Genomic DNA, 27771 nt, shown 5'->3' on the forward strand with positions numbered 1-27771 from the left:
ATGGTAGAGTTGCAAACAGCCACAAAGGGAATCTACTCCAACCTCTAGCCTCCCTTCCAGAACACGTGGCCCCGAGCTAACTGAAGCTAGCCTGAGCTCACCCTGCAAGCAGCTATCACAAGGTGCTACATCAAAAGACTCCCAAGGCCCAAATATTTCACAACCAGAACACTCCCTAATTCCATCCAAGGGGGAAAAAAGAGCTATTGGGGTTTCTTTTCTGGACTGCTCATTTCTTATAAACATGCCAGGGCCATTTATAGCTCACAACTCACTGCTCTCTAAACATTTACACATTTGTCCCTCCTAACACGTCCTTGGTCATTTGACTAAGTGGTAGGTCACAGAGGCTGGACATCAAGGCCTTGGAACCTTTGGGTTTTATCCAGACCTGCTTTCAAAAGCCTTTAATGCTGGCCTCCCTCCTTCAGTAAACATGGGGATCACTGGTCTCCTTCAGCCTCACTGATGCCTTGGTCTGCCCCACATCTGCTTTTTCACAGGTACACGAGGCAGGAGACATACAGACCCCTCAAGAAGACATGAGGACATTCTACCAGGTGGGCTTCTAGGGGCAAGCCAGTGGGGTCCCCCATGATCCCTAGGGCAGAGTGGGCACTAGCATTTCACAACACCCCTATTTCCAGAGAGGAGGGTTAGAGACGTAGCTCTATTAGGGGGAAGGAAGCTGCCCACACCAAACGTCCTGGGCTATGAGCATGGGAGCCTCGCACAAAGCCTAAATCAGCACACATACAACAGCTCTGCCCTTTGGAAGGGTGCAGTCTCCTGGGACTAGTGGGACACATCAAGCGCAGCGAACAGAGAACATAATTATGGCCAGCTAACAAAAGACAAGAAGTAGTAGAAGCCACATGGGCTGGAGAAGTGGGGAAGGCTTCCTGGAGGAAGCATGGAGAAATGGCATCCCAGGCGGGGGAACGGCTGGAGCAAAGGCACAGCGGTGAGACTGGGCAAGGGCCAAGGGGTGGCTACTGGACCCTCACAATCGCAACTATCCTGCTGGCTCTAATTTCAGAGGCAATTTTGAATATGGGGAAGCCCAGAGCCTTCAGAGTTGGACCTGAGTTTGAATCCTGATGCCTTCCCCAAATGGCTGTATGACCTTCGCAAGTTCCTCAACATCTCGGAGCCTCAATTTCCTTATCAGCCAGATGGGGTGCTAGCACATAGCTCACAGGTATGCTGAGGAGTCCTGGGGCTGTGGAGGATCAGGTACATGCATGGGGTTACTCAGCAGCACTAGGTACATCCCTCCGTGCTGGCATCCATCACTCTGGAGTCTGAGCCACAAGACGTCAAGCACTTTAGAGACAGAGACAAGCCTTTCAACTCTACCTAGAGGCTCAACACAGCGCCTGAACCATGAGAAACCTTGCTACCCAGCTGCTGGGAGGGCTGCGGGCAGCCTCTTCAGAGTTTGCTCAGCTGCGAAGAGCTGCCTGGCCCAAGGTCACGCCCTCTGGGGACTGCCCAACTCCTATATGACCGATTGGGGCGAGGAAACAGAAGCCCATTTCAGCTCATCCCATGGCAATGCCGGCAAACCATCTTAGTTCCAGCTTTCTCCATGGGGTTGGCTGAGGCCGCGACAGGCCGGCATCACAGCCCAACGTCCATGCAATCCTGCCTTGTTCCCCTCCACCTGTGGGCACTGGTCCTATGGACACTCCCTGATAAATATCCCTGATAAGCACCCTCACCTTGCCTCAGAGTCTGCTTCCCAAGGACACAGCCTGCCACAAACCCTGAATTTGTTGATTGAATACATGTCAGGAACAAGACCCCTCGACTGCTAAATCCAAAGCAACCCAGACCCCGTGTGCCCACACAGGATGTTGTCCTGGCCCTTCTACGTCCTGGGCACTCTTGCTGCTGGCATGGCCAAGACAGCAGGGTAAGCAAAAGGGCACAAGGGGGGTGCTTTGACCACCCTGAGGGCCATACTTCTACACGAGTGAAGCCCCCCATCCAGGGAAATGGGGTACCCAGTTGTATTCTGACAGGGGCTGGGAAGTTTCAGGTAGAGGTTGGGTGCTGTAGACCTTCACCATAAAAAGCCACCAGGTTCATTTTCCCCACGTAGCTGGGAGAGTCAGTACTGGGTGGAGAGATAAATGAAGCAATGGAACACACAAGGGGGAGCCCTGCAATGGGACAGCACCCACTTCTTAAACCCAGGCATCCCTGAGGACCCTGAATGGCTCAGATAAATGTAAATGATGAAGGATGGTCACCTCAGGGCATTATTTGGAAAGCCACCCTGAGGGAGGAGGAAGCATCTACCAATACCAGAAGAGCCAGAAACCTTTTTTTCCCCTAGAAAATAAATGTCTAATTTCAAAATAATTATTTTATTGACTGCTATATACATTTGTTTTCTTTTTCTTAAGTTAACTTGTTAAAAAATGAAATGCTTCATTTTTTAAATGAAGCACTGGAACACCGAGATCTAAAATGCCAGCAAGTCCTTTTCTGGCAGTGAGGTGAGGAGGAGAGGGCGTTCAAAGAAGTCCCCAGCATTGAAACTGCTTAAAATCTGAGAAAATACGGCATAGCTCTGAGAGCACTCTGTCCTCACCCACCAGAAGCAGTGCTGGTCACCACAGCCCCAGGGTGCCCTGGAGTCAAGGCATGAAAATTAATGCACTGACTCTGCCCTCCAGGAGGAAGGGCTTTGTCGGGATCCGGCCAAGGTGGTGAAGATGCCGCTTTCCTGTGATTCCTCTGTTCGTGCCGCCTCATCGCCCCATCCCCATCTCACAAGTGTCTTGGGTGGGCCAAAGGCTCAGCTAGGAAGAGTTTAAGACATTTGCTTTTGTCTTGACTCTTCAGGGAAAGGAAGGAGTATCTGTCTCTTGCTAAGGTGAGGGGCGCAAAGCTGGTGAGCCAACCTCACCAGTTCTGTTTTCTACTTTCAGCACAATGGATAGGATGAGGTCTACCTCCGCCATATGCATTCAGGAAAAAGCCCTGGCTCTGGAGTCTGGAGACCTGGATTAGGTCAACTGTCACTGTTGATCTGCTGTACATGATAAGGCAAGTGACATAACCTCTCTGATCCTCAGCTTCCACATTGTAAAGAGAGATCTGGGTTTCAATCTCATTACTTCCAGGACATTTGAAACATTCAAATACCAAACAAGACAGCGTATGAGAGAACACCTTGACAAGTGAACTGCCACTGCATGCAAATATAAAGCGCTCTTATCTTCATTATAAACCAACTAATCTATGGTGATCACTTGGCAGGAAGGATGTGAGGAAGTAATTTCAAGACAGCATTATTATTCATTGTAGGATTATGTGTGTTAATGTTGTAAATGACAGCTCTTCACCCCATCCTCTGATTCAAATTAAAAGCTTCACTCCATGGCCCTCATGCGTACATTCGTTTTCATTGTTCAATTACAGTCACCAAGATGAGATGCTGATGAAACCCTTGGTGATTGTCTTGTTTCTATTCAGAAGTTTTTGGTTCACGAACATTGTTTTATTTGATGTTTGGGGAATAACAAGGCCTTCCCCTGACATTGTAAAAAAAAAAAAAAATTGTGTAACGATTTCTATGTTAAATTGAGTAATAATCAAGAAAGATAATGGCCCAAATTCTCTGTTTAACAGTCTTCCTCCCCACTCCCAACAAGGACACAGTCCACTAGGGAATCACCATATTCTGATACTAATTAAGTTAAAAAGCAATTTAATGTTATTGTATTTAAGAGAGATGTAGTAAATCATCAACAATTTTAAAATTACAGCATAAAACTCTTCTCTACTCAATAAGCAATAAGAACACACTTGAATTCTTTTGCATGGGCATTTAAGGGATACTAATAGGTACAGAGAGAAAAGGGAAAAGTAAAGAAAACAGCTGGATAAATACCTAAGAGGAGAAAACAAGAGTGATACAAAAGAAAGAGATGGAAATGACTGAGAAAGGCCTCTAGGATGCAGACAGGAGAAAATCAGACAAAAGTAAGCAGAAAGTAATCAACCCAATGAACAACAGTAAAATGAGAAATAAAGAGAAATTTTCATAAAGCAACCTCTAATTTTGGAAGATTAACACTAAAAGCTTTTAAAGCTGTCTTACAGATTTAGAATTACAGGAGTTAAAGGGTATGTAACCTCTTGGTAACTACTTCCTTAATGAGATAAAATCATATCAAGACTACATCCAGCTCAAGGGCTAGCAGCTCCTCATTCCTGTCCCATAACACCACGCTCTACCGTTTCTCATGTAAACATTTCAGGTCTACATGGGTGAGCATTTTTATCAGGGCTGCCACTTACTAAGGCAAGTGGCAGCTTCCCCATGCCACAGTGTCCTCACCTATAGGGTCCATAGAATGGGGATGAACATGGTACTCGCTTCATGGTAGAGATCTGAGGATTAAAGAGGTAATATAAGGAAGACACCTGGCATCTTATGTGGCACTTAGTAAATCTTTAGTAGATATTAGCATCTGTTATAAGCTGGGGTTATAGTTCATCTCAGATGGAGACAAAGAAGGAAATGTGTGTGTGTAGATTTTTTCAAAGTATTTCAGAAATTTTATAGCCTCACCTGAAAATTCTGCATTAGGTTGAAGGCATCACACTCAGAGCCATCCTCTTCTCATAGCCCACATGAAGAACACTCCGCATTTTCTACCCTGCATCTCCTTCTGGGCTTCCACACCCAGCCCTCCAGCTTGGTCAGCCCCTTCCCCACCAGCCTTCTTAGAAACCCCAGCCTGGACTCTGATTTTAACAAGCACTTCTCTTATTTCAGGTCTTCATTCAGCCCGTGGTTCAGCCACAGAATCACCTGTTTCCTTCCTTCATTTCCCTCACAAAGGAATCCTCTCATCTAGAGCCCTCTGGAAAGACTCTCTTCTCTTTTTTTTTTTTTTTTTTTTTTTGCGGTACGCGGGCCTCTCACTGTTGTGGCCTCTCCCGTTGCGGAGCACAGACTCCAGATGCGCAGACCCAGCGGCCATGGCCCACGGGCCCAGCCGCTCCGCGGCATGTGGGATCTTCCCGGACCGGGGCACGAACCCGTGTCCCCTGCATCGGCAGGCAGACTCTCAACCACTGCGCCAGCAGGGAAGCCCAAAACAGGTGAATTTTAATAAAAGTTTATTTAACCTAGATTAGGTTCTGGTTAGATCATCCTAAATATTATCCTTTCCAGGTATAATCAATATAAAAATTATTAGTATCAGTAATATTTTGCAGTCTTCATACTAAATTTTTGTACTACATTTTACACTTACAGCATATCTCAATTTGGACTGGCCATATTTCAAGTGATCAATACCCACCTGGGGTTAGTGGCTCCCACGCTGGACAGCCATGTCCAGAGCTTCTCCAGCCCATGCAGGCTCAGCCAGCCCACGGGCATCCCCAGGGAAGAACAAGCCATCCGTTTATGAAAGGTACACACATCGCCATCAGCTCTCCAGGGCAGTCTGTCATTCACTGCAAGACTCTACATGGCATCTGACTCTAATGGTTCTAGATGGGCATCTCCAAGTTTCCCCACCCCCGATCGCCATCATCATGACGACGTCAGCACAAGATCGAGGCCCTAAAGGAGAGCGTTTCCTGGTGCGGCAAATCTTGTGCCTCTGGCCAATCTACCTGTGGGTCCATCTCCAAACTGAGAGCGTGACCTCAGCAGTGAGGGTGGAGACGGCACCTACATAGCCACTTGAGCACTCCCAGGTTAAGCCAATAATAAACACATACCTGCGTGGAAATCGGGAAGTGTGTGAGCAGGACTGAGGCAAGCAGTGGTTGCCATGGAAACCAGGCAGCCTCACTCCAGACTCTACCTTGGAGAGGTAGAGCCCCGTGGAGAGGCGTTGTCCCTGTACCTATGGAAACCTATGGAAACCTTCCAAATGGTCCCATTATGATGAAACATTAAAGAGGGAATGCCTACATACCTGTTCTCTCCATCGTCACATCCACCTTTTGTCCTGGGTATTACCCAAAGGAGCAGAAACTAAAACCATCCTTGCCTCAGAGATAAATGCCTGGAGGGCATCGAGGTAAGACAATAGGGGTGAGGTTGCCCCCAAAACAGAAGCAATAAACCACTCCAACTGTCCACCATAGGAAGTGCTTGGCTAGACAAATGGTCACGGCTTCAGGGGTTTACCATCTTTCCAACCTGACTGAGAACTCATCCTGTAAGGCGAATCCCTGGAATGATCTCTTTCACACAGTCATTCATTCCTTCACTCATTCATGAATGAGAAGCACCATGGTACGGTGGCAAGAGTCTAGGCCATCAGGTCACAGGAACCCAGGTTTAAATTCCAGTTCTGATGCTTACTGGATGTGTGGTCTTTCCTAAGTTATTTTTAAAAATCCTTGTAAATCAACTATACTTCAATTAAGAATTAGTTTTTTAAAAATCTTTATGCCTTGGTTTTCTCATCTGTAACATGGCAATGAGAACAGAATAATGTTTGTCACTTGTCTTCCATATGGTCATAATCAACGTCTTTAGATACTGACTTACAACTCTTTTTCCCTAGACTGTGAGCTCCCTGAATATTCAAACAATATCTCATTCCATTTTGATCATTAACAACTACCTAGCAGAGTGCCTGGTACTTCCAGATACTCAATAATATCACTTGAACGAAGAAGTGACGAAGTGTTTTCCCTCTCTTAATTTCATTCTCACAGCAATCTGGTTCAGGATTATTTTAGCCCACTGCAAGACAAAGGGGATTATAATATTAAAACACATGCTTCCGGGCTTCCCTGGTGGCGCAGTGGTTGAGAGTCCGCCTGCCGATGCAGGGCACACGGGTTTGTGCCCTGGTCCGGAAGGATGCCGCGTGCCGCGGAGCGGCTGGGCCCGTGAGCCATGGCCGCTGGGCCTGCGCGTCCAGAGCCTGTGCTCCGCAACGGGAGAGGCCGCAACAGTGAGAGGCCCGTGTACCGCAAAAAATAAAATAAAATAAAATAAAATAAAAACACATGCTTCCTATTCTCAAGGTATTTACCGTTTACTGTATTGTTTAACAAACAATTTATATAATATTTAGTGTGTGCCAGCTACTGTTCTAACCACCTTTTAGATATTAGCTCACTGAATCCTCATAATAATCCTACAAAATAGGCGCTGTCTGTGGACTGCCACTGGCCCAAGGTTACATTAGTACATGGCAGACCAAAAGTCAAGTTCGACCAGCTTGGCTCTACAGCCAGGGTTCTCAACCACGTGGGTGATGCCTTTAATAGGGCACACAGGTCACCTGCACAAGTGTATGTGAATAGTGTATGAGTGGTGAGTTACAGAGGAGGGGAAGACCCCACACTGCATCTTAAAGAGTAGTAGGATTTGAACACACAAGAACACTGGAGAAGAGAGGGAAGGCTGTATGGAAAGAGACTGGGGGCCAGATGATGGTCAGCTCTGACCATCTGCATAAGGAGTTTGGGCTTCAGGCATGAGATGCCACTGGAAGTCTCTGAGCCATGGGGGAACCTAAGCAAAGCTGGCTTCAGGGAGAGTTCATCTGACAATGGCATGCAAGGGAGACTAAAGGGAGGAGATGGAGCAAATGGGGAGTGTGACACAGCAGCTGTTATAATGGGTCAAGGAAGAGGTCACAGGGTCTAAACCAGGACAATGGAGGCAGAAGCATGGAGGGCAAATCCACAGGACGTGGCTACTGCTATGATGTAAGATGTCTGTATCAGTTTCCCACCAAATCATTCAAATTAGAAACAAGTTCTAGGGAGCACTCACTGGACACGTCCCCAGCCACCCAGAGTGGCACAGGGGCAGCTTGTGAAGGTGAAACATGGGGCTCTCCTAAGCAGTGCCTGGAAATGTAGGCTGAGCTCTTCCCATTTGTATGCAGCTGGTTACTGAAGCCAAGATGGCCAATTCAATCGTGACAAAGAACCCTAGCCACCTCAAAGGTGAAAGACAGCCTGGTACCTCAAACTGCAGTCCTGTCTGTTACAGTGCCCTGTCAGTCACCTCCCCAGAATCTCAACCCAGCCCGGGCCTTACAGCGAACGGAGCTTTCTGTTCCAATTCCCATCACACCAGAAGGGAAGGAGCAAGAACTGAGGAATGGGCGAGGAGTGCGGGGGTGACTTATGGCTCAAGAACATGATGTGTCAGCCTTCTCCCAAGATCTACCAACTGTCTGAAATCCTCTATCCAGCCACAGTGTTGCAGGAATTCACAGAGAAGGTTCTCTTCTACATCAGAACGAAAGAGATGCCAGAGAATGCCATACTAGGTAGACTCATAAAACTGGTACAGAGAACTTTGCTCTGACAAAAGCTAGAGCCTTCCTTATTATTTATCTATCATATTTGAAGGCTTGGAATCCCATTTTCATCTTGATGGAGGCAATAAAAGCTCAGCAAACTTTTATGGCCCCCAGGACGAAGCTGAGGGCTCTACCGCTGTTCCCACCCAGCAACGCTTACAGACTTCTCAGTTCAAGTCAGGGCAGAAATTGCTTTTGGTCAGAGGCAAAATGTAGTTTATCTTTGCAAGAGTAGCCATTAAGATGTGAGCATGAACACCTGAAGAGATAAAACATAAAGGGAGAAAACAGGGAGAAAAAGAAGGTGAGGCTTCTGAAGCAAGAGGGGAAATGATGGCAGAACAGCCCCCCACCAGAAGCTTTTCACGGTGCAGGGGGAGTGGGATGTGGAGAAAGGCATCTTCAGAGATGGGGAGAACGGAACCCCGGGAGCGGGCCGAGGGGAAAGCTTTGCAGAGGGAGGGCTGTGAGCGACCTGTGCTCTGTGCTAAGGGTTTTGAGAGGAGACCTAATAAATGGGAAAATTGTGCTTGCATTTCCGTTTGTCTGTAGGATCACTGTGGATCTGAAATCTACCCCCTCCCACTTCTCCAAACACTAAAGAAAGTCTCCAGATGGAAAAATCTGAAGTCAGGCTGCAATATGAAGAAAAAGAAAAAGTCTCATCCAGGAAGCTGACAACTTGCTGCTCCTCTGAGATCTCATCTATGGAGCTAGGGTATCAAATACTACACAGAGTCAGGACACATGGGTTCTTGACCATTTGCTGCTTGGGACTGACTGACCGTGGACAAGCCTCACTTAAATCACCCATAAAGTAAACTTTAGGGAAAATGATCGAGAACAGAGATAACTAAGGCAGAATAAGGCAGAAATAACACTGGTACTGCCACCCTCCAAGCCATTGCTCATGGCAGACATCACTAATCAATCATAGCATTCTGTAGAGCAGTAGCCCCAATTACTCTGTTGCTGAGCCTTGAATCTTCAGTAAAGCATCCTCAGTAACCACTACTGATTGATCGCAATGGGACCGGGAGATGGAACCTATTCACCATCCCTGGACTAGATCTCTTCTAATCCTTGAACACCACAGCTATAAAATGCTGCATGTCACACGTATTCCCATTATGGATACCTTTAACTAAGGTCTGTCTCTTTCCTTTTCTCCTTGGTCTTTTTTCCAAGCCCTAGCAACCAAGACTAAGAAGGAAAAAACTGGCTGGAAGGCCCTTCCATTAAACCCATGTCTGAAGCTCCGAAAGTGACCCTGTGCATTCTTCTTAGACCTCTTTACCTTAGGTTCCCTCATTCTGCTAAAAAGCTCCTCCTGGGGCCAATGTCCCCTCTATCCTCTTACGGATTTCATCAAGGTAGAGAATTCTCTTCCTTTTCAAATGCTTCGAGATGACTGAAGAAAAGACAGCCTGGGGAAGTTCAAAGACATTTATTACCCTCAGTTCTTTTGAAAATTATTAAAGAGCCCAGAGTTAGAAATTCAGATTTCCTCCAAATCCCCGAGAACAAACATCTCACTTGTAAGTGGCTTAATGTGTCTGTTTCACATACACAAAATTACCTTTCAGGAAAGCAGACTGTTTCTCATGTCATTTTTCATCTCTAAAATATACCTCCTCTGGCAAAAGGACCGGGATTCAAGGGCTGACAAAATCTACAGCAGAAATAATTAACACCAGAGGCTGTGTCTAAAAGAGAGTTAAATGAAAGAGAATGGGGTTACTTATTTATTTCTGTTCTCTGTATCTGGATCTCTCCATCGTAACCCAGGGAAGAAGAATTGGATCTTTCGAGGCTGGAAGGGTGGTTTGCTGAACTGCCTCTACGAGGCTGGTCTGTTGGAGAGAACCCTGAGCCTCCGGCACAGTAACTCCCTCTGGTCCAGGGAGCTATGAAAATCTGCTTCAGCACTGAAACTTTCTAGGAAAAACCACCAGAAAAATCTACTTGTTTGCATATCAGGCACAGATAAAAGAAACAATGATGTTTAGTCATTTAGCATTCAAGGAAGGGCTCAGTCCTAACTCCCAAGGATATGGACAGTCTTTGCTTAAATCACATTCATCAAACTGGAAACACTTGAAATAGGCAGCAAATTGAGGGCTTGTTGTGGTTGTTTTTCAAGTTCATCTAAGAAGTCCACCTGAAATAAAGCTTCATTTGGGGGAAACTCTGCAACATCAAACCCACTAATACACACAGTATTCAAACCTTTGCTGTACATTTGGGGGTTAGCCTGGAAGCTCCCACCGGCCCCCTGGGTACATCAGTTACCTTGCTCCCAAAGTAAAAAATGACTCTTACCATGGTAACATTTCCTTGCTCCACAACCCCTCCTGGGGGCCTCTGCCAGTCCCTATTTTAAATAAACGTGCTTCTTATGAAACGTTTACAGGTATGAAGAGATGGAGCTCCTTCTGACCAGGAGAGGAACAGACTTTGCAAGAACTCCGAGACTTTCTCCAACAGCACTTCCATCAAAGTGATGCAAACAGCAAAGGACAGAGGCCATATCTCAACCAGGGTCGCCCCAAGCAGAGGCTGCTCAACCGGAAAGAAGGCTCTTCAAGTCGATTCTGGTGCCAGTGGGGTTACCAAGTCAAAATGTGATCCCCTCAGAGGTTTCTGACTATCTGAAGATGGCTCAAGGAGGGGCATCCAAGACTGAAATGATTTAAAAGAAGCCAACTTCTCCAGGGAGGAACTGGCCCTTTAGGATGTGACCCCTCCTCCTAAGGCACCCTTCCTCCTGCTCAACTCCATGGTTACAGGCCCTGCTCCTGCTGCCAGATGCTTCCCTTCTCTGCATATGGAGATGCACCTGGAAAGGGGTCCAGGAGGAAAAGAATCACAGGAGACAAATGACAGGCAGAGGCCTAATGACACAAGGAGAGTTTATGTTTTTATTTTAAATGAAACGCAAAGCCAGGGGAGGGCCAGGCAGGATCGGTCCTTGACTATTTCCTGCATCTCTCCAGGTGCTCTGACAGCTGAGAAAGAAATATTCTTTCTCCTTTTGCAGCTCTCCCAGTGCCTAGCACATTGCCAAGGGCACCACAGGTCTGAGATAGACCCTTGCTGCCTTTGCTGACTGAAGGACAGTAGAGGGAATGAGAAAACACAGAAACATTTTGGACTCAAGGGAACAGACTATTGCTACTCCCTCGTTTTATCCACAGACACATCAAAACCTTAAAAGGGAATGGACTTGTCCAAGGTCACCAGAAATGTCACGACAGAGCCCGGATTAAGAATGCAGTTTTCTGGGACTTCCCTGGTGGAGCAGTGGTTAAGAATCCGCCTGCCAATGCAGGGGGCATGGGTTCAATCGCTGATCCGGGAAGATCCCACATGCTGTGGAGCAACTAAGCCCGTGTGCCACAACTACTGAGACTATGCTCTAGAGGCCACGAGTCACAACTACTGAGCCCGCGTGCCACAACTACTGAGCCCGCGTGCCACAACTACTGAAGCCAGTGCACCTAGAGCCCATGCTCCACAACAGGAGAAGCCACCACAATGAGAAGCCTGAGCACCACAATGAAGAGTAGCCCCCACTCGCCACAACTAGAGAAAGCCCGCACGCAGCAACAAAGGCCCAATGCAGCCAAAAAATAAAAATTAAAAAAATTAATTTAAAAAAACATTATTAAAGAAAAAAACACAGTTTTCTGCAGATCACGGTTTCTCAGATGAAAGGAAGCGATGGCCACCTCTGCTCTCATATCCCAAATTGATCTCGAACACCATCACCAATGCCCAAGGCCCAGATTGACACACTGTGTGAAGCTAGGTGAGTAAACTCCTTTCCTTCTTTCTGATGATCTAAGCGTTCTTCCTGCAGAGGTCGAAGATGACCAAGAAATCAAACCGCCCGCCTCATGGCAGCTTCCCCGGGAGCCCACGCAGGGGTCTGTGGGATTAAGCAGCCCCTGCAATCAGCCGCTCCCCCTTCACAGGAAGTTATTTGTCACCCCTGGGCCATAAGCCCAGGCAGAAGGTTGAGTGCCCGACTAGTAGAATTAACTCCAGATAGATCTCGCATGACACAGAAGAAGAATGGTCTGGCCCCCTCCCAATGGGATTCCACACCCCTCGCCTTCCCGTGCAAGTTGGGGCCCAGAGGCTAACACGCCCAGCAGCCTCATGTGGCCGCCAGGGAGCCGGCAGCCTCTGCCCTGTGAAATGCCCCTTTTTTGTCATTCGGCCTCCGTTTCAAGCTATTTTTAGTGTAAGCAAAGCCAAAATTTGAGGGAGGCTGATGTGGGAACAGGGCCTTGTCTTCCTCTCTCCCTTTCAATGAGCGGCTCCCTGTTTCCCTTAGGACAGCTGCTTCCTCAACAGCCACCAAGAAATGAAGGGAGAAAAAAATGCTGAAAAGAGAAAAATGGGGAAAAGATCAAAATTCAGCTTCTTCGCTAAAGCAGTCTGGGAAGGTGATGGTTTCTCAACCCTTCAGATTAATTCTCTGGATCCTGGCTTCTCTACAGGTACAAGAAAGCAGCATATGCCCAGTCCATTTACTGTCCCGATTAACCCACCTCCAACAAACAAGGAAGGCCCAGAGGTCTGCTTGCCCCGGAAGGAGGCACGTACAGTTTACAGGTAACCCGGATGTCCTCAGGAAAGATCTGTGTCCCCAGAGGCTTGTGAAGCAGGAACCAAGCTTCCACTCAGGCCCCTGGATCCTCAGCTTTGTTGTGCCTTCCATGTCAGCACGGGGCCAATTCTATGAACTACAATTAATTAGACGAGCAGAAAGATAGCCCTGGTGCTTAAGAGGCCTGGGTGCATTTAATTGAGTTTTCAAGTGCCCTAATTTCCTAAAGAAAGACAGAGAAGCAAATGTCCTGTCCTAGTTCCCTCACTACTCAAACATACAGGAACATTTTCTGCAATAAAATTTTTAGGGCAAATGGTGGATTTCTGTTGTTGTCATTCTTCTCAAGTAGTTGTTTTTCTGGAAAAAGCCTCATTCTGTACCTAAAAATGAGGCTTTTAGTGTACGAATTTGGGGTGTTTGGGGCCTGGAGGCACGAGTCAGTCTGCCTCCTCCTAAACATGGCCTAGTAAATAAACTTGGAAGCATCAGCTCGCCTGTGGTCCCAAGTGTGACTTTCCAAGCACGTGCTTCCCGGCAACGACAATGGCTGGTAACTTTGTCATCATCATCATCATCTGTTTTTGAGTCTCCCTGTTAAACAAACTTCTTCACAGCTGAAGTGGAGGCTCCAAGGAGAGTCTCAGTCCACAAGGATGTTTTTCTGACAAATAGGGGCTGCTAAACCATCAGCGTTCCCCGAAGGCCCCGGGGGAAAAGCTAGGCGAGAAAAGTGTCCCAGCCAAGGATGGTGGGCTCCAAATACAGGTGTTCCATTTCCTACAAAGCCTCCAGGGGGCACCAGCTTTTACTGGCTGGGAGAGGGAGGGCGAGGGAGGGAGGGAGGGAGGGAGGGAGTTAGTTTAACATTAGTCATATAATGTTAAGCTCAGGTCCCTTGTGTCCAGTAGCAGGAAGACACAGGATATATGATCAGGATTAGAAGACCTGGGCCCCCAGGCCTGTCCAAGGATGGATGGAGAGATCACAGACTCTGATTTATCACCAAACTACTTCAAAAACCTTGCCACCCAGAAGCACTGCAGCAAAATGCAACATAACATTTTCACTTTCAACACCTGGGATGATTTCACTTTACAGATTTCGCTAGAAGAACCAATATGTGTCCAGTGACTTGAATAGCGTCTGACACCTCGCAGGTGCTCCAGGAATGTCTGAAGAAACGGATGAATGGCTCAGAGGAGATGCCTGGCACGTACAGTAGAACCTGTGGCCTTATCTTCCGGTGACTTAACGCACTTCCTTGCATCCTTCCAACGGATTTGTGGTTGCTGCCTGCCAGAATGGACATTAAAGACATCTCCCCACATCAGAGGGTGCTGACGTGCCCTCTGAAACCAGCCCTGTGTTTGTCAGTCTCATCCAGGGATGACTGGATACGGGAACCAGAGTGAGTACACTTGACCCTCTTTCCACAAGATTCATCTGTCATACTGCCAGGGTGTTTCCTGTGACACACGTGCCTACAACGTACAGCTCCCAGGGAAAGCCCAGCCAGCCCTCCGGGCCCGCCAGCTCACGACAGCTATATGCAGTGAGAATTTCCCGGCCGACTGGACAATGGTAAGAGCCAGCTTCAGAAACGGCAGAGCCTGAATTGTGTGCATGGCCCAAACATCATCAGCTGGCTGGACCCAAACCTGGATCCTGGGATACTCAGACCCCTTTCAGATGGCCACGCCCAGAGGTAGCTCAGCACTCTGAGACGACATCTGAGGTTTGGGGAGGTCTAAGGGCTGCTCCATCCCTGCCACAGGAAAGGGTTTATCCTCCACTCCCTACCCCTGTGTGTCTCCATACCAGCACGTTTCCTCCATGACACGGTGACTAGGCTCACTCAATAATAACAAAAGTAATGACAACAAATGTTTATTAAGCACTAACCACGTAACAGGCACTATTCTGAACACTTCATATATGTTGATGAATCAAACCCTCCTAACGACATTAAGAGGCAGGGACTATTATCATGCTCATTCAACACAGGAGGAAACTGAAATGAAGCAACTAGCCCAGAGGAAAAGCCCTACAGAGGGGTAGAGGTGGGATTCAGCAGAATGACTGTAGAAGCTGGGTTCCTAACTGCCCTGCCGTACCACACACAGCAGCCCTCCACGGGCCAAGGCATCCCTTCCCAAGGATGCATGTCCCAGGGAGACAGGAAAAGCAGGAGCTGGCGATCTGGGGATGCTAAGTGCTCCATCTATCCTTCTTGTTGGTTCCAATCAAATGAGACACCAGGCCAGATGGAGAGCAAAAGACTAAAAGCCCCAATTCAGATGACGCTGGATCAGCCATGGGCAGGACTCTTATCTCCCAGCCCAGACAGAGAAGCTGAAACAGAGTGAACAGAGACAAGGGAAAGCCCTGGGGGTCCTGCCTTACTCATCGGGCATCCACTGACCGGGTGCTACATTCAGTTCTGTGTGCCAGGGAACACCAACGAAGTTATGTGGGTTGGGTGGACGAGTGGCCACAGATGGATAAGGAAACAAACGGATGAGACAGAAGAACAAAACAGACACCCACTCCCAGCAAAATCCCCAGAGGGGAGAAGCAGCAGCAGCCTGAGTAGGGGGTTGACCTGGCCAACCCAATACTTGCCACCAGAGGCCGTGGGAGCCAGGGATGAACAGCCGGGACGAGGCAAGGTGCTCCTGTGCCAGGAGGCTCTTCCTCTCTCCAGAACCCTGCGGGGATTGACTTCTGAAACTCTCCTTCATTCTCATGGCGGGAGGCCAGAGGAGCCAACCCCCCAGCTAGTAAAATTAACAGCTGCTCTTCACAGAATATGCTGGAGAAGCTGGCACACAGAGCATATGGCCTGCAGACCGGAAGCACAGTCCGGCAGCTGGCATGGCTGAGGCACCTGGCCTGCAGGTCTGGATCAGGGGTGTCCTTCCATGGTAGGCACTAGACGCTGGGCTACCGGGCGGGGCCTGGGGGACACTGACTGCAGGGGACGCAGGCAGGTGGAGGGGGAGACAGAAAGTGACCCTGCTAGAGAATTCCCAGACACATTCCACTGACCTTGGGAAGGGGAAATTCCTATGCTGAGCCAGCTGTGGAATTTGGGGGGCCACCTGGCTCTGGCCTCTGTGTCCCATCTCTACCGTAACATTTAGTTGAGTTTGTGGAAGTAAATGTAGAGGGTCTCCGTAAGAAGGGGCTAGATGGTACATTTCATCCACTGCCTTGAATCATGGGAACAAGTCCTGTTGGCCACTTACACTGGCCAGTCACAGAGCGGAAGGGGAACGTGAAGATCCGGACTGGGAGTTGGCAAATGCATTCTGTTTCAGGACCACACAGTGACTATTTTGGGGCGGCATATTTTGGACTCTGTGGATACTACTCAATTCTGCTGCTGTAGTGCATTGTAGTGCATTGTAGTGCATTGCAAAAGCAGCCACAGACAATATGTAAATGAGAGCATGGCTGCGGCCCAATAAAACTGTGTTTGTGAACACTGAAATTTGATTTCACATAATTTTCACATATCAGAGAACATGCTTTAGATTATTTTAAAAAAACATTTAAAAATGTAAAAACCATCGTGAGCTTGTGAGCTGTATAATACAGGCAGTGAGCCAGATTTGGCCCATGGGTTACTGTTTGACAATCCCTGGGCTGGTTAAATGTTTCCCAAAGTGTGTCCTTTGTGATGCCCACAGACGTTTCATGGGGAAAGGGTTCCATGGTAAAACAGGAGTGGGAAATGCTGGGCCAAAGTCTTTCTGCTTTCTTACTGCAGGACTTCTTCAAGACTCACACGCTGATACACACTGGACAATCTCAAAATGGGGATGAGAAACAAAGTCTGTTCAACTTCCAGGCAAGCATTTTTATTCTGGAGCGTCTCTGACATCTTAGTTTTCTGAATAACCCAACTAAAGCCACGAGGATGAAGTCTGACCAACCGTCAGCAACGGCGCCACCAAATGAGATCCTGCCTCTCTCTGACCATCTCCAGTGACAGGCAGCTCACTACCTACCATGGGTTCCAGCTGAATTCAAGTGACTTCTCTGACTCGTTTTCTCACTCCATGATGCTGGGTCCCAGGTAACAAATCTAGTGCAATCTAGTGCACCTTTCATTAAAGACAAACTTTCACGTTTAATAATATAAATAAAGCATACCTTCTTTGATTTACTGATTCATACCCCAAATATAAACTCTATTTATGCACAGGATAAAATAAAGAGCCATTATTAAGTCCTGGGAGGGGGTGGATTACCACTCGGTTCCTTTAAAAGAAGTCTCACTTAGGAGAGTTAAAATAAACTCAAACGATCTCAAATTTATTCCCAACTGCACATAAAGCAGGATCTACCTGTTCACTATAGAGGCATTCTTAGTAAAAATACAGGCCCATGCAACCTATGATCTTTCTGCTACATCTGCAGGGGATATAGACATTTTATGTAGATTTGCCTAAAATGTAAAAAAAAAAAAGGGAGGGGGGAAGGGAAGGGAGCAGAGGTGAGGAAGAGAGAGTGAGATGGAAATGTGAGGTATGTGTGAATTTGCAACCAGGCACCACTGAAAACAAAAAGTAGAGGATGCTAATGAGAACTGTCACCAGCACCAGGAGGCACCTAAAGAGAGAAACAAAGTCAATGATGCCACCTATGTGATTAAGCTGTGCCCATGTGCCCTCCATTTTGTTCAACTTGTCCAATTTCAGGTGCAAACAGCACAGGAGTGAACATATCTGTTTAACTCTATTAAACGAATAGGATTATTATTTCTCTTTGAAAGGCGTACTTGTTACATATTTTCTTTGGGGCCCTAGGAGATAAGGATAGAACGGTCCAGGCTATGCATACTATGTTAATATAAAATGCCACACATGCAGTGTATTTAGGAAGATAAAGGGAAAGACTGGCATTTTTCTTCCTCCTTATTTCAACAAATCATCCCCCAGACAGTAAAGCAAGTAGCATATATTTTCAGTTCCTGGATTAGATGTGCATGTTTCCTGGAGCAATATTTAAATGTAGTAGCACGGGAATATGAGGAAAATAAGCAAAAAAGAGTCATTCTAAAGGCTCTATCTTTGCTCAAGGAGCTGACAGCTATATTGGCAAGACCAGTCTTTGAAGTGAGCACAAAAGACTGAATCTGTACAGGGGCTGAGCAGCTACACAGCCCAGCCATTTACAGACTTCGCTCACACCTGGAGGTGAGGTCATGCTTGTCCACAATAATTTTTTTAAGGAGACAGTCACTCTGAGATTAATGTGGAAATTAATAAGAATATTCAGAAACGAGGGGCTAATGGAGATGGTATGAGTGTGTGTGCGCCTGTATTTATCTGTATGTATCTGTATGTCCATAAATTTCCCCATTATAAATGCGTTCACTAGTAGTGTCACTCTTATACTATACTGTCTTAGGAAATCACTTCCTAAAAATTTTCTTTCAATTTCTGCCTCTCAGTTTCTTAGTTTATAAAATAAGGAGTTGAACTAGACCAAGAATTGTAAACTATGGCCCATGAAACAAATCTAGCCCACCACCTGTTTTTATAAATAAAGTTTTATTGGAACACGCTCACACCCATGTATTGTCTGCGCTGCTTTCAAACTACAATGGCAGAGTGAAATAGTTGTGACAGAGTCTCTATGGCCTGCAAAGCCTAAAATACTTACTATCTGGCCCATTACAGAAAAACTTAACCCTGAACTAGACTATCTCTAATATTAATTTTGGCCTATAAAGTACAACCAAACAATACAAAAGCCCACTCTGTGTGCTTCTTGCCCTTTTTATTTATATATCCAGGCATAACTCGCTTTACTGCACTTCGCAGATACTGTGTTTTTTGTTTTTGTTTGTTTGTTTTTATAAATTGAAGGTTTGTGGCAACCTCGCCTCAAGCAAGTCTGTAGCTGCCATTTTTCCAACAGCATTTGCTCACTTCATGCCTTTGTGTCACATTTTGGTAATTCTCGCAATATTTCAAACTTTTTCATCACGTCTTATGATGACCTGTGATCAATGATCTTTTGATGTTAGTAAATGACTCGCTCAAGGCTCAGATGATGATTAGCATTTTTTAGTAATAAAGTATGTTTTAATTAAGGTATGTACAGTGTTTTTTAAAAACATAATGCTACTGCACAGTTAACAGACTCCAGTATAGTGTAAACATAATTTTTATATGCACCAGGAAACCAAGAAGTTCGTATGACTTGCTCTGTTGTGATACTCGCTTCATTGCAGTGGTCTGGAACCGAGCCTGCAGCATCTCCGAGGTCTGCCTGTACTGCCTTACTTAGAAAGATTCCATTCAGCTCACAAAGCTCTGTGGAGCATATAACCACACACGTGTAAAGTTCAAATAGGAGGCAAAAGGGAAATGAGAGAATACACTTGAAGACGAAGCCGGGAGGCTGTGAATACACAGAAGGCAAACCCTGAGATGCTGTGTAGTTTCAATGGGCCACAAACTTGGCTCCCAGCAGCCACTACAGAAAAAGGGCCAGGATCCCTTTCCCAATTTAGATTGTTCACTGGAGGTTCACCAGGACGACCACAGCAATCCTGGCACGAAGCACTTACCCACATCTGTGCATAAGCAGATAACGTGAGATGTAGTGAACAAAGTCCCCAGCAACACCCAAACAGCTGGGAGGCATCTCAATGGCATTTACCGCAACACTGAAATGTCCCTCACTGTGGACCAACTCCAAATCCCAAAGTGGAAGTGACCATCCTTTGGTATATCAAATGATCAAACTGATCAAAATTTGGTATCCCAAATTTCGAATTCAGCACACACCAACTTTAGAATCAGAAAATAATAAATATTTTTACTTTTACGAAAAGATAAGGGAAGCAGTAATCCTTGACAGTTTGGGGGTGCACTTTGACACAGAATCCCTCAGCCATCGCTCCTAGAGAAGTCCCTATGCAGTACTGCTGTTTTTGTAAAGCTAAGCCTGAGTGCCGAGGAGAGAGAGAGACAAGACAAAGACAGGATATTCTGCGAACCGGTCAAGGAATGTTTCTCACTTTGATGATGAAGCTCCAAGTGTTAACTATTAAAAGCACCTGCAAATGGTGACTCGCATTTGTCACTGTTTACACTGAGCTCTACAACTTTTTATCTAGCTTATCAACGTAAATAACTCACACCCTGGATCTCAGGCGCTCACTGCCCTGTGCCCAGCGCCTGGAATAGCGCCTGGTGCAGGTGAGAAAGAAGTGCTTCCTGAATGAATGACGTGCTCATCTGAGAGATCCTGGACAACCAGTGAATCTACTGATACGCTGAGGTTGTCTTGGTGAATCCTTCCCCAGCTGGGCCTTACCCACCATGCCGTGGTTCTGAAACTCTCACCTGTGACAATGAGACAGGTGAGAAAGGGGCCCAGATGTGGAGGGCCCAAAGCTCCTGAGCTATGCATCAAGGAAAACACATTAAACATGGAAAAGGGAAACCGCACAGCTGGTGTCTAGTCTCGCCTGAGTCCCACTGTTGCAAGGATAAACACTGGGGCAGTTCAGGACAAACACAGCTTTGAGTTCTGCAACAGGCAGAGGTACTTTCCCTTGAGCATGGAGACTGCAATATGAAATCTGTTCCTTGCTCAGAGCAAGGACCTGCCTTCTCTAAAGGAGAGGCCTGTTCTGAAGGTACCGCCTGAACTCTGGGCTGCCTGCTCTCTGGGCAGTGGGACTGCTCCATCCTGAGTGCACCAGAGCAGCCCAGGCAGCATTTTCCCCAAGGAGACCTTTGGAGAGCAGCTAGCCTCACGGGCAATCCCAGGCAAGGAGGCCTGGGTGCACCATGCTTGTCCACACAAATGTTAAAAGGATCAGGTCAAGCAGCCTCAGGACCTAATTGGCTCAGAGACAGTAATGTCAAAAGGTCACAGCCATAGCAAGAGCTGACAGTGGCTTCAAAAAGAAGGTATTATCTTCAAACGGGAAGTAACGACACGGGAAGACCACTGGACAGGGAGTCCGGAGGCCTGCAGGTACGAGCCTGGTTCTGTCACTTCACTGCCCTTCCTAGGCCTCGGTTTTCTCAACTGTAAAATGGACATGAATTCACTGATAAGACTGGCTTTGTGGCTTCCTCGTCATGAACCCCTACAACACAACAGCAAAATGGGAGATACGCAACAAATACAACATGGTCCTTGCCCTTCAACCTGATTATAATGTATAGGGCTTAGCGCAGTGCCTGGCTCCCAAGATGCTCTTAATAATGTCGTCGTCAGCAGTAGTATCCAGGTGGCTGCTGGGTGCACATGGCCTGTGGCTTCTACTTCCAAATATCACACACATCACCTACCTGCCTCCACTGCGTGGTGCTAGCTCAGGCCTTGCCTCACTGGGTCCACTGCAGCAATCCTCTCCTCTCCTGTTGTGTCCTGACCCAGGAGCTCACTGTCCCAACCGTCCTAGCATCCCTGAGCTCCTGCCTCACCAATTTAGTCTCTAACTTGCCCATTTGTGCTTCTCTTGGCACCATCACCAATCATGATGCCCCTCCCTAAAAATCTCCTTTTCCTGCAAAATTCAGTCCAAAGTCTTTAGCTCGGCATTTAAAGACCTGACTAGCTGTCTGCAGCCCACTTTCCCAGTCTCACTGCCCCTCAGGTGCCTCTGTGTTGGCAGCCCAGGCCTCATTCCCACAGCACACCATGCACTTTTCCTGCTGCTCCCCCACTGTGGAATCATTTCCTCTCCTTTGACTTTCAGGATCCTAACCCACATTGCCAAGCTCAACTCAAATGCCTTCTGTTTTATTAGGTGTTCTTCTCAGCTTCTGGCCCACTAAGTAGTCCCTTGCTTTCAAGCTCGGCTATGTTTTTATTTTTGATATCATTGCTATCATCAAATGTGTTCGGTTCATCTTGAAATGGAAGTTTCAGCTCAAAGGCTTTCCCCCCATGAAGGCTTTCTTGACCCCCTTCTTCCCCACACTCAGCCTCCCCACCACACACTCACACGCAATGTGCGTATTCGTAGCATTTCTCCTCCAGACATTCCTTCAATAGCTTCCATCCACGGTGCAACGGAATCAGGATCATGCCTTGTTTTCCACGGGGATGAAAAAGCACCTGGCCCAGAGTTGGTGTTCAGTATCTCTTAGATGTATCTCTTAGATGATGTTGCTGAAGATAATCAGAATGGTCCTCGGTGGCCACAGGGAAGCACCAGGCAGCACATGTGTACAACCAAACAGTCTGCTGTTTCCCATCCATCACCGCCGTACATAGAGAACGCACTGCCTCTCTTTCATCCCACGTGAATGCCCAGACCCAGAATTCAACCTCCTTAAGTTTTCCACACAGAATCCACTCACACAAATGTGAAAAAGCAACAGGGACTTTACAGAAGGCTCTGGAGGGGAGATGAGGGTGGTGGTCACACAGCACAGCCCATGACTAGCCACCTTCAATTCCTCATGAGACACTCAGGGCTGCCCAGTCTCTCGTGGATCCCACTGACCCAGACTGTCCCCCTCCGTCTTCCTCCACACAGCAACTGACCTCACCACTTTCTCTCTCCTCCTTTCCAAAATCCCAGCTTTAAGCTGCTCCGCTGTCTATGTTGCCACCAATTACCATCAGCCAGGGCTTCATACCCAGGTTCTTCAGAAGGCGCAGCTCCCACTGGTCCCTCAGTTAACAGAGCCCTGCTCTCCTTGAAGGCTCTTTGGCCACCACCTTTGTGACTCAAGCATGACATTCAGTGACTTACTCCTTCCCTCAAGCGGTTTGTGAGATATTTATCCCAAACATAATGTGGAGTTTCCCCCAAGGAGGCTTCTGATCAGTGAAATTTCACCATCTCCCGACATCTACGGTCACCTTCCACTGAGTTTTTGCCATGAAACATCAAGAGCGATGGCATCTATCTTCCAGCTTCCCTGCCTGATCTCTGATCCCCCCAACCATCTGGAAACCCCCATTCATTCTACCTCTGAGCCAAATGACTCGTGACCGCACCCCAGCATCAGGTCCAGGAAGGGCAGCCCATACAAAACAGCTTCCCGAATCACGACAAGTTATTTGGAATGAGACATCCTTCTCAGGGAAACTCTTGACTCTGATCAGACTCAAGAAAGCTGGTGGGCAGGGCTACCCAGGGAAGGAGCCCACCTACGGCAGGAGCCTGGCCTGACCAGGGTGACTGACTCGTGCCTGTTCGCCCCCAACTTTCCCAGTCTTTGCACCAGAAGAACCATGTCCCAGGCCCCCCAGGTAAACAGGGATGGTTGGTCACTACAGGCTTGTATCACCCACAATCCTTGCCAAGAAGCAGGAGCTCAGGAGGCCCGTCAGTGAAGCCAAGCTCCACACAAGCAGATCAGAGAGAATGTGGGAAATGCAGAGGAGGGGCAGGATGAGCCTGGGCTGCAGGTGGGCTAGGAGACAGCCTCCTGAGAATGTGGGAAATGCAGAGGAGGGGCAGGACGAGCCTGGGCTGCAGGTGGGGCAGGAGACAGCCTCCTCAGAAGTAAGGTCACAGGAGCAACGCTCCAAGCACGGGGCCAGTAGTCTCAGGTGGGCTGCCCACGAGTTTCACCACCAGCATGAGTGAGGGTTTCTAACAGGAGCAGGACCCTGATCACACAGGGCAGGAGACTAGAAAACTCTGGAGGCCAGAGGACAACAGTAACATTCTCAAAAGGGGACACACACACACACACACACACACACACACACACACACACACACACCCCTACCTCCCTGGATTCCGGCATTTATGGAGCCTCTGCAGAACTCTGAGCACACGTTTCTCTGACCCTTTCTCCTCTCCAAGACTGTCAAGCGTGCACGTGTGTGTCTGTGTGTGCACTGTGTGTGTGCACGTGCACACCTCTTCTGCTAGCAGAGGAAATGCTCTACATCCTCTCCAACAGACCCCCTCTGCCCCAAACAGTGGCCCACTCTGCAAATGCCCCACACATCGCTGGCTCAGCTGTGCACCAAGACCCCCCCGTGGCCATATGACCACACGTAAGCACTCGCCCTTCACCCCCACCTCCCAATAGCCAATGGCCTGGAGAAGACACGGCGAAACATCACATCCCCATAAACAGAGAGATCACGGACCAGATAGCAGACTTCCTCGTGTGAGGAGGGAGCTGGGGACTCACCAGGACTCTGCCGGTCAGCGTCTGGGCAGATATCATCACCCCCGCCCAGTCTTTCACGGAGGTCATCCAGCCGACCTCGGCTGCCACCGCCTCCTCTTTTTCGTCCACTGGCTTGAGAGTGCCGTCCGCCTGGCTTGAGCCATTGTTAATCTTCTGGGCCTCCTGGCAACAGAGAGAACAAGGGTTGAGACGTAGCCACCAAGTGGATTTAAAAAACACAACCTACCCAAAAGAATCAAAGCTAGACGGGCCCCCGCTGAGGTGGGCACTGGCTTGAAGGTACAGGGGTTGGGAAGAAGGACGGATTATGGCTTTGATTGTTTTTTTTAATCTTTTTAAAAAGGATCTTTCCTTTGTTTCCTCTTAAAATATCTTTGTGAAAGAAAGAAGAATAAAATTATTCTCTTCTGATTTTAAAGAAAAAAAGTCATAAAACTCAGGAGGGAAACCATCCTGTCTAGGGTCACGGAGTGGCTAGACAGGAAGTGAGGTCAGCATTCTGTAATCTCCACCTGCCCAGCCTTCATACCCTTCTCACAGACGCACCCTACTTTCCTAAAAAAAAAAAAAAACCCACCTCCTCCTCATCTCAGTCTGTGTGGTTCAAAAGGGACTGAAGGTCCACCCTTTCTCCAGGAATGGAGACTGGTCAATCAGATCAGTCCACCCCTCTGGCAACAGCAATTGGGCCAAGGATGGTTACGCGATCCCATACCAACCCAGTATGACTCAAGCCTGGGACATTTGCTGGAAAGAATAAGAAAGGTAATCCTTCCCTGAGAATGAAGCCACCACAGAGGAAACTAGAAATGGCAGAATACTGATGTCATCATTTGAACACCTGGATCCAGCTATGCCTGAAATCCACACCAGACCTGTTTAGTTACAGGAGAAAATAAATTCCCCTTTGTAGCTAAAAATGTGCTTGAGGATCAAGGCTGACTTCATCAGATAACTGAGCCCCACATGGGGTCCTAAACTGTACACTTCTGCGTGTACTGTGCCCTCTGCCTAGAATACTCTTCTCCCACAGAGGGTCATGGCTTACTCCCTCACCTCTCTCAAATCTTTGCTCAAATATCACCTTTTCAATACTTCTTCTCTGGCTACCCTTTTAAAATTCCAACTGTCTTCTGACAGCACTGCCTTTCTGCTTTGTTTTTCTCCAAAGCACTTAAAATTTCTAACACACTCCATAATTCTCTTACTTATTTCATTTACAGTCTGCCTCCCCCAACTGCTGAATCCTGAGTGCCTAAAAGAGAGCCTAGTATATGGTTGGCTCAATAAATATGAAAGAAGGAATAAAAAGGGTTATGAATGTCAGCCCCTCACTCACTATAGAGCCTGGGCTTAGGGGTTGCCAAATAAAATACAGGAAACCCAGCAAAATTTGAATCTCAACTAAGCAACAATTTTTCAGTATAAGTATGTCCCAAATATTGCATGGGACATACTTATACTAAAAACACATTGTCTAAAATTTAAATGTAACTGGGCCCCCTATTCAAATAACCACTGAGACTATTTTTGCAGACACAGATGTTTAAAAAGATGCCAGCAAAATTATGTTCATCATTTAAAATGCTAGAATTAACAAAACAAACTGACCCTGGGGATCATTGTGAATTGGAGTGAGGAGGAAAATCCAAAGGCAGAGGTGAAAATCTTGATCTGCAATGAGTTGGGGTGGGCCAGAATGAGGAAAGGAGAGCTGGGAGGCACTGAGTAAGTCATCCTCCTGGGGACTTGTAGGCAGGCAGGAAGCTGCTCCTGATGCCTGGTTCTCCCCCGCCAGCCACCCCGACCCAGGGACGCTGGGCAAACGGAACATCAGTAACACCAGGCGCTCATGTTTAATTTCCAAGTGTATTGGCCCCTGCAGCGCTGGAATAGTCCAAAAGGAGGCCTGGGGCAGGGGCACAGGGGGGGCATATTTGGGGGCCGCCTGCTGACATCTGTGGAGCCAGCTGCCCAAGCCACCTAAGGCCAGTCCCAATGACCTGTTAGGGCCCCAAGTCTCAGCCACGTGGAGACTGCAAAGGTGGGTGTCCTGGAAGAGACAGAGACGCTGATGCGTGGCACCCTTTAGTAACTGAAGGTGTAGATGCAGGTCTCCAGCCCGTCCCTGGTAAGATGGGGACCATACTGCCTGCCCCATAGGTGTTGGCCGGATTAGATAGTGTCCAACAGCACACAGTACGCGTTTCATGAATTAGTCTCACCACCTCCCTCTTTCTCCTGGAAGCGCAGACACTCTAGCGGTGGTTCTCAAACTTCAGCAGCGTCAGAACCACCTGGAGGACTTGTGAAAACACAGAGGGCTGGGCCCCACTTGCAAACCCCCGTTTCTATCAAGTTCCCAGGTAACGCTGCTGCTGCTGCTCTGGGAAGCCCAGTTCGAGCACCACTGCCTATAATCGTTCTGACCTGGCTTGATCATCACCGCCCCAATGTGAAATGGAACATGAATCGTAACCCTCAGCTCGATCCTGGCCTCTCCCTTCGCCCAGACGGGGAAGAGATCAGGGCAAAGAGAAGACCCTCAACTCAGAGGCTCTTATGGCTCCTTTTGAGCAGTGCCTCCCAGAGACATTTCTGAGCTGGTCCAGGGCCACAGCCTGGGGGCCTGAAGGACCAGCTAGCTCTCTGCTCCTCAATCCTGGCTGACCCTGGAGGAGGGAATGGCATGCAAAGGGCCAGGAGTCAGGGAGTCCTCTCCAGTCACAGCGGTTTCCATGCGTCAGTAATTCAGAGCACAAGAGGTATACGGCAGATAAGCTCTCTTGCCAGCCCTCTTACCTACTGTTTTACAAGTCATTCATTATTTTAATTACTTTACAATAGGCAAGGAAAAACACGGACTAAAGGGAGATAATGCTCTCGTTATTATTTGCTTACACAAGATGTTGTGAGCATAATTAATTACTTGTGGAGGCAGGACTCGAGGTGGGGAGCTGGGGGAGCAGGGAGGCGAGCACATTGCAGAGCCTGACGCCAGGCCACGTAAGCGCTCCTCGGCCTGGAGGGAAAGCCCCTCTGCACCACTGACCTCACTCTGGCCAAGCATCCCTCATCGGGAGCAGGTGTAACTCCTGCTCCAGAGAAAGGGGGCGGAGGCCCAGAGAGGTTAAGTGGTCTTGCTAGGGACACACGGGGTGGGTTTGGGGGGAGGAGTGGTAAGGAACAGAGCCCATTACAATAGCGATTGACCACCATTTACCAAGCCAGAACTGGGGGCCAGCAAGTAAAAATTAAGTGCCTCCTCTGCATTACCTTGCTTAGACCTTGTAATAAATACGACAGGCAGGTGGAATTATCCCCATTTTACAGACAGGCCAACTGAGAGCAGGTATTTCTCGGGGGAAGGCACACAGAGCCTGAGAACTCGGGCTGGAAGCAGCAAGCCCATCTGGCCTTAGGTCTGCTCTGCCACTTACAAGCTGGCCACCTGGGACATGTTAGCTCACAAGCTCAGCCTCCTGCATGTGAAATGGGGACAGGCATGCAGACCCCAGGAAGGTGGTGGTGAAGCTTATGTGAGATAAGCAATGCACAAGTGCTCAGCACAGGGCTTGGGGCGTGACAGTTACAGCTGCTGTGGGACGGGTTGGCTCCAAGGATATTCAGTCAAAACCGCGCCGTCAACTGGGGGCTCTGTGAGGGACACTGTAATAAATAATTACAG

At 47.9% G+C, this 27771-nt stretch overlaps 1 protein-coding gene across 17 annotated transcripts in view; it reads right to left on the minus strand.

Annotated features, from left to right (window-relative positions):
• The window catches only part of KCNMA1 (potassium calcium-activated channel subfamily M alpha 1), a 749169-nt gene that overhangs the window by 503432 nt on the left and 217966 nt on the right, over positions 1-27771 (minus strand). For all 17 annotated transcript variants that reach the window (XR_007471407.1, XM_004273064.3, XM_049697236.1 and 14 more), the window contains exon 2: positions 24084-24245. Coding sequence is in view for 16 of the 17 variants with exons in the window: in XM_004273064.3 (XP_004273112.1) it covers positions 24084-24245 (162 nt within the window). In the remaining variant the exon portion in view is untranslated. The remainder of the gene's footprint in view (positions 1-24083; positions 24246-27771) is intronic.

Source organism: Orcinus orca, chromosome 14, assembly GCF_937001465.1.
Source record: "Orcinus orca chromosome 14, mOrcOrc1.1, whole genome shotgun sequence".
Lineage (NCBI taxonomy): Eukaryota > Metazoa > Chordata > Mammalia > Artiodactyla > Delphinidae > Orcinus > Orcinus orca.